Here is a 7,904-nt window from a genome sequence, read left to right as displayed (position 1 = left end):
GAAGCCTCTCTCTCTATACTGCTGTTGCAGCAACACATTTGTGGAATGGAATGTGGAGAAGGTCTTATCAAGTAACTCTTTCTTGGTTACTTCTTCACCACAAAGTCTCATCATTGAAACTATTTTAAACAATATTGAATTGTATTCATCCACAGACTTATACTCCATAAATCTGAGATTATTCCACTCATATTTAGCCTTTGGTAGTAGCACCATTTTCTGGTGATCATATCGCCGCTGTAAAGCGGTCCAAAGGTCTAGTGGATTCTCCATGGTAAGGTACAGATCTTTTAGACCTTCAATGAGATGGTGGCGTATTATACTTATCGCCCTATAGCGGTTCTTATCATTCTCATTGTTGTCCTCGATGATAGTATCACCGAGTCCCTTTGACCTCAAGTTGATCTTTGTATCTAGCACCCATTGCAAGTAGTTATCTCCAGAGAGATTAAGGGCAGCATAGTCTTGATTTGAGATTTTCGACATCTGAATCACATTATCAATCATATTTTAGGGTTTCATAATGTGATCATTCGACCATAAGACAAACAAGAATCTCGGCCATAATCAAGTCTTATGCGGCCATAAATCAATCAATAGTATCGACTATATAAAATCTTCTTAGCCATGGTGCGAACAGTCCTATTTTATAATTATATATGTAACAAAGAGATTAGGCCACACGGCCATATATTGTCATGATGCAAACTACACAAGTTATGCAATCTATATATCATGCTGGTCGAGAATGCAATTAATAATATCATTCAGCTTTATATGTTATGCAAACGATCCTAACAATCGGTTTTATTATGCAACAATATATAAAGTCTAGGGTTTCAATTTAAACAATGAGCAGCCGGTTTTAGTATTATGAAATCAAGGTTTCAAGGCCTTTATGATTTAAATTCGAGATTAGATTATTCAATCAATCTATCAATCCTAAAACCTCAGATCATCAATCATTCAAACAAGAACAATTAAAACCGGATTTAAACTTTAGGTTTAGGGTTTCGATTGCAGAAATTAGGGTTTCTTAAATTCAGATCAGAACAATCAATAAAACAATCAACATGTTCTAAGGAATCGATTTCAAACTAGCGGTTATAAGATGATTAGTTTTAAGGTTTAGCTTTTTAGGGTTTCATCAAGAACAATCGGGTTTCCATAATAATGGATTAGGGGTTTTAGGGTTTGATCATTATGTTCTTAGATTAATAGGTATACCTTTGTTTTGTAGGGTTGAACCGGACCACCAAAGATGAATGGATGAACCTCGAGCTGCACACGCACGGACGCGGGTTGGTTTAGGACGCCGGACGCGAACGGGGAACGCCTAGGGGCTGAGCAGATCAGATCGTCTATTGCTAGTGGCTTGGTTGGATTGCTTCACCGTGTGCTAGGGCTTTCACCGGAAAAAGGAAATTCGGATTGCCAAGTAGAAAGGAAATCCGGCTAGGGTTTTGCCGGAAAAAGGAAAGAGCCATGGAGGCTTCTTGGTCGCCGGTGAGTTAGGGTTTTTAGGGTTTTACTGGTCGGACTTTTAGCTTTTGATTGCAGAGAACAATCGTGCTGATAACATGTTGTAAAAGTATGGGGAAATTCGTATATTTTATTAATGAATCAGAAGGTCCCTTTATATAGGGATTACAAAGTATAGAAATATGGAAAGAGTACAAAAACCTAATCCAACTAGAATTAGGAAAACTACTAAAACAGATAAAAGGAAAACTAGGCCTATGGCCGACTCTGAACTTCCATGTGGCCGACTGGGCCTTATCTTCTGGTCTTGGTTATGGGCCATCCACTTAATGATTTATAACACTTAAACAATTGATTTTTTTTTTTAATAAATTGATTTCAGTCTGAGAATTTCCCAAAAAATTTGTGAGTTAACTAATAGAAAAAGTGGGGAAACGGCCAATTCATATATCAACAGAGGACCGGGGTCCCGATCAGTATATACACTTCATACATGTGCTAAAACATACATCAACTCACGCTTTTTAAAAAAAATTATACATCAATCCACACTTTTAGGTTAATTCATACATTGACCATCTTGCCGTTAGTCAAATTATAACGATGTCTTATGTGGACTTAATGGGTGATTAAGTGGATTAATAGGTTTATTACATGGATTATTATACACAGCTTAACCAAAAACGACATCGTATTTGGCTCTAATTAAACTCTGTCATTTTTTTTTTCAGGAACAAAACCCATCGTTCTCGTTTATGTCGCGATAGAAGGGAAAAAAGCAGAGTTTGAGAAAGAGAGAAAGGGAGAAACGAAATTGTGAAGAAGAATTGCGAGGTTAGGTGTGACAAAGACGATTTAGAGGAGCTGAAAGCATGCATAAGAGAGAATAGTTGGAATGAGGTAAGTTCAATCCTATTATCTGAGAAAATGGGTTTCGAGAGCACACAAGGTGTTCGATGAAATGTGTCAATGAATATATTATTATGATTTTTTTCTGTAACTGATGCGTTGTATAATTTTTGCAGTGGGAATAATGATATCACGTTTATTATATACTACGACGGGAAGTTTGAGAAATTAGAAGGAGGTCTAACCTATGTTGGTTGAAAAATTCATCATCTTGAAATCGCTCCTCAAAGTCTATTTGGTGGTGGGATAATCTCGGCAGATATTGTTGATATACATGGGCAACGAGTTTGGTTCAAGTTTCCTTGCGAATGATTATCAGATTTGAAGGAATTGTATGATGGTGGTTTAAACTTCCAAAAAATGTGTGATGCTACACAATATGTAACGATAGTGGAAATCTATCTTGAGCACCATGACGTTAACAATGAGGCTGAAGAGAGTGAATCAGCTTCGCAAAATGCTCAATCAGCAGCGCAAGATGGTGAAACTGATCCGTAGGATGATGCTTGTTGGACCCAATTTCGGTTAGTACATTAATGGGCCACGATCAAATACTTAGTGTAGATTTTAGGTTCTACATTTTGGCGCCGTCTGTGGGGAAGATAAACGAAAATCTTCTTTGCTAAGAAACCGATCTAAGTTTCCTAAGCGCGATTATGGATCCCAACCAAACCGTCGGAACCACACCCTCAAGAGTCAACAACATCGATCCTATCGGATCTGACTCCGGGACCTAAACGACACTAACTAGGTTAACGGGAGCCAATGACGCAACCGGAACAACCCAGACGCAACGAATCCCTCCGATCGGGACTTCAAGTCAAGATCAATCCCTTCCGATCAATCAGACATCGATCCCAGAACGAGTCGGAGCTCGAGTCTGGAACCGTCCTGGGGACAGAAAATTCGCCGATGACCTGACCCGATCTCAATCCAGACCAATTTTGCCGACCCCTCTAGCACAAACTCGAGAAGAAATGACCGAACTTCGAGGAATGCTTTTGTCTCTAATCGAAGAAATTCGTAACCAAAGGATTGCCAATCAAACCATCGCTAATCGACTAGACCAGGCTGAGAGGGAACTCGCAGAGCATTGAGCTGCAAACATTCGAGAAAGAAATCAAACTCTCCTCGATCCGTTATGAGGGACGTCAAACCCCCAAAACACCGGTCTATCCGGTACTCCGGAGATCCCAAGCGCTCGATCCGAACGCTACACGGGAGAAAACTCACAACGACCCCCGCCGCAGGGCATGACCCACCGAAGCTTAAGCTATAGCGAATTGGACGAAATCGACACTGGGCTTCAACGTCCACGAAGTACTCCGATCCAATTCCAGAACGGATCAACGGAAAGGCATGGGGAACCGAGAACACGGATCCCGCCGCAGAACCATTCGATCCTTTAGAATTAAACTCCATCCACCATGAGGACCTTCCACCAAGCGGTATTCGATAACTCAACAGTACAAGCTCGGAGGCACGATCTTCGCGGTCCCGTCAATATCGATCCCCAAAGGGAAGACCTAGGGATCCCGAGTGAAACCAGAGCATTCCAGAATTATATCGAGAGGAGCGATGCCGAGCTCAAGAGGATACATGCGATCGTACATATGGCAACAAGCTCTGCCCCAGATATCGACATGGTCATCGAAGAAACCAGAAGGACTCCATTTACAAACAAAATCGCCAACATAAGGCTGCATCACGTTGGGAAATTAAAATTCCCCGAATATGCAGGAAACACAGACCCAAAGGCCCACGTCCGAGCTTTCCGTTTAGCAATATCGAGAGCACACCTCACCGACGATGAAAAAGAAGCCGGTTACTGCCGCTTCTTCGTCGAGAACCTCACTGGGGCCGCCCTCGAATGGTTCACTGGACTAGAAGAAAACTCGATTGACAATTTCACTCAGTTGGTATCTACGTTCCTCAAACAGTATTCAGTCTTCATAGAGACAAGAGTTACCGAGGCAGATCTTTGGAATCTCAAGCAAGCACCTTTCGAGCCGTTGAGAGCGTACATAAATAAGTTATGAGAAATCAAGGCCAAGATTTCGCATCCGAACGAGGAAGTCGCCCTAGCAGCATTGAAGAATGGCGTCTGGTTCTCATCCAAATTCAGGGAAGAACTAGCAGTACGAGCACCTATCTCGTTGGATGACGCCCTACACCGAGCCTCTTACTTCGCCACCCACGAAGAGGAGGTCGCAGCCTTAAAAGAACAGTATAGTGCAAACAAGAATAATGCGACTAAAAAGCCTACTGCTCCTAAGGAACCAGCGACCAAAGGACAACATTCCTATGCAATAAACAACTCACCGCAAAAATCTTCGACATACGACCTCAACAAATATTGCGCCTTCCATGACCGCAAAGGCCATTCGACCGAAGAATGTCGGGCCGCGCTTTGCAGTCAGAACAGAAATAAGAAAACCACTGAAGAAACCGGAGAGGAAGAGGAAGAGCCAGTGACTCCAAAATCCAACCGAAAGGCCAAAGTCTCGACAAACAAAAGAGGCAGGGAGACCAAGCAGGAATCACCGAGCTCTCTGTTAGGGGATTTTTGGGTACAAGCGATCCGTGCTCAGCTCTATGGAATGATAGGAGGAAGGAGACGCGTCGTTGAGTGTATTCTCCTGCTTTGATAGTTGATAAACTAGGAGATCCTGCTCTTAGGATACTGCCATATGGGTATGGGCCAGTATAGGTCGTCGGTGCCTTAGTAGCAGCAGGGGAGATTGGTCGTTAGGCGGGGGCCGCGTATCGATAGTGAAGATTGCGGGGTCTTCATGATCTATGATCGATGGTTCTGGCTACCAAGGTCGGTCCTTGGGGGCCCCCTGATCTGTACTTGATGGTTCCAGCTACCAAGGTCGGTCCTTGGGTATCTATGCACGGGACCATGGAAGGTGTTTGGGTTTATAGCTGCATCCTTCAGTGGGGATTGCCTACGTACCCTTCAGGGGGGATCAAGCCGTTCGTAGTTCATGTATATGGAGGCACAGAGCCTAGATGGGCGTGGAGCCTGATGGAGGCACATTGCCTGATGGAGGCACGTTGCCTGATGGAGGCATGTGGCCTAGGGAGCACGGGGCTCTAGTGGGCACATGGCCTAAGGGGCACGTAGCCTTGGGAGCACGGGGCTCTAGTGGGTACATTGCCTAAGGGGCACGTAGCCTTGGGAGCACGGGGCTCTAGTGGACACATGGTCTAAGGGGAACGTAGCCTTGGGAGCACGGGGCTCTAGTGGGCACATGGCCTAAGGGGCACGTAGCCTTGCGAGCACGGGGCTCTAGTGGGCACATGGCCTAAGGGGCACGTAGCCTTGCGAGCACGGGGCTCTAGTGGGCACATGGCCTAAGGGGCACGTAGCCTTGGGAGCACGGGGCTCTAGTGGACACATGGTCTAAGGGGAACGTAGCCTTGGGAGCACGGGGGTCTGTGGTTGGTAGGAGTCATCTGTTCTAGGGGGCACATGGCCGGAACAGATGGTAAATCTGTCTATATGCTGCAGTGAGCATGATGTGTCGAGGTGCTTCAGTGAGCATGGAGGGACCCTGCTGATGAGCTGGAGATCATGGTCTGAGCCAGTAAGTAGAGTTGTAGACGTGCTGCAGTGAGCATATATCTTCATCTGGTTGATAGTAATCGCCGGGATCAGCCTCTCTTAGGCGTGTGCAAGAAGAAGGTCTTCTATGTCTGGAATATTGCCTTGGCGGCTGTGGAGTTGATGAGCTCTGGTCATGGACGTCGTGGACTTCTTTCTTTGGGTTTAGAAACCTATATTTATGGTGGAAGTCGTGTCTCCCTCATAGGATTTGGAAATATTCATTATATCTTTAGATAATAGAATATTTCCTTTTTTCTTAAGGGAGGTCATATGTATTGGAATACTTCCTCTTTTTCTCGGATCTAGAGAGACTCCTTCTTGTCCAAGTTGGTACCATATTAAAGGAAGATTTCTATTTATCCTAAGGCAGGATAAATCATTCGGCCTGGAAGCCGGAGGCAGGCCCCAGACCCGGAGGCAGGGACCCAGACCCGAGGGTAGGAACCCGGAACCTGGGAGTAGGAACCCGGAACCTGGAGGCGGGAACCCGGAACCTGGAGTAATCTCTTCATGGAATATTTTTCCCCAATAGTTTGCCCTTTATTTTCTGGTTTCATGTTTGAAGGCTGGAGATAATATGATTTTCTTCATAAGACTTCGTGAGTCTCACCATGGTATCAAGCTCCTTGTTGAATTTGGAGTAGGACGTCGGCTCGTAGCATGGGCCATCAAACTCCCTTGTCTATAGTGCTCAGATGTACTTGCGGTCGGTCTGAAAGGATTCACAGCCTGATTGGAGATATATCGCCTGGAGAATGGGCAATAATCCCTGATCCCATGCAGAGATGTGGTAGACATGCTTCAATGGGAATGTGTTTGGTCTCTAGTTGTACCCTTGATTCCGATGACCTGGAAGTGGATAATCAGATAGAACCACCGTGTAGGACCTAGTAAATGCTCTAAAGGCGGACATCACTGTCGCGTAGGATCAAGTTGACCATGTAACACTTTCTTCTTCTCCTTTATAAGGATGAGATGTTGCCCCCATGGTGGGGATTGGTCAGAGTTGGCCGAAGGTTTGATGGAGAAGTCGGGAGCGTCTGCATAAAGGGTGATGCTTCTGCTCATACCCCAGATGCTTATACAGCTACTGTAGCTATACTCGGCGTTAGTTCAGGCAGGACTTCAGTTTGCATTCTTTGAGGCTCTTAGGACCCAAAAAATTTTGAGAGGGAGAATCTTGGCGAGACTAAGGATTAGGGGGATGAGGAGGTTTAATAAGACCCGGAGGCTGAAACTGAGGATCCTCATGCTTGATCCTGCTGGCCTTGCTTGCGCCTCTTGAGCTTGTAAAAGCTGTAATGGACTTTAATTCAGGTCTTCGTGCCGGTTTAGCATACTTGATGCTCCTTGAGGTTTTGGATTTGCAGCTATAGCTTCTTGCCTCGTCTCGGGATTGTACCTTGACTTTTGGAAGGAGGGAAGTTCAACATGTTCGTCTTGGTACTTGGAGGTAACCTAATTGACTCTTGGTACTGGAGTAGAATTCTTGGACATGTTGTTTGTGGTGAGCAGTAGTGTCCATGCTGAATAGAGAAGATGGAACCGCTAGTTGAACTCTGCCATTGATTCTTGGCCACTCTCAACTATGTAATACTGCAATCTGCCCCCAAAGGTATGCCACAATCGATGCTGGGATGACCTGGCCCCCTGTCTATCTCAGGGGAAATCGACACTCCTCCAGGTTCAAACACGGCCTAGGCCTAAAAAGAACCCAGAAAAGGAGACTTCAGAAAGGACCTGCCACCGACAATCCGGTGTTGATGACCACTGAAGCATCGAGTGTTTCTCCATCAGGTCTCACGCCAACCAGAGAGAACTATTCCAGGCCACGAGCCCCCTTAAACCCGGAAACATCCACTAGATCCCGGTCTGTCCCGGGGAAATTTGTTCCCCTCCA

At 45.2% G+C, this 7,904-nt stretch overlaps 1 protein-coding gene across 1 annotated transcript; it reads left to right on the top strand.

Moving 5' to 3' along the window:
- The first annotated feature begins 3,818 nt into the window (after positions 1-3,818).
- Positions 3,819-7,147, top strand: LOC106330803. The gene is made up of 3 exons (XM_013769214.1): positions 3,819-4,411; positions 4,517-4,961; positions 6,974-7,147. The coding sequence occupies exons 1-3, from the start codon at positions 3,819-3,821 to the stop codon at positions 7,145-7,147; spliced, it is 1,212 nt and encodes a 403-aa protein (XP_013624668.1).
- Positions 7,148-7,904: the final 757 nt, after the last annotated feature.

This window comes from Brassica oleracea, chromosome C3 (genome assembly GCF_000695525.1).
Source record: "Brassica oleracea var. oleracea cultivar TO1000 chromosome C3, BOL, whole genome shotgun sequence".
Taxonomy (NCBI): domain Eukaryota; kingdom Viridiplantae; phylum Streptophyta; class Magnoliopsida; order Brassicales; family Brassicaceae; genus Brassica; species Brassica oleracea.
The sequence above is the reverse complement of the archived record's forward strand: the minus strand, read 5'-3'. Positions and strand labels throughout refer to the sequence as shown.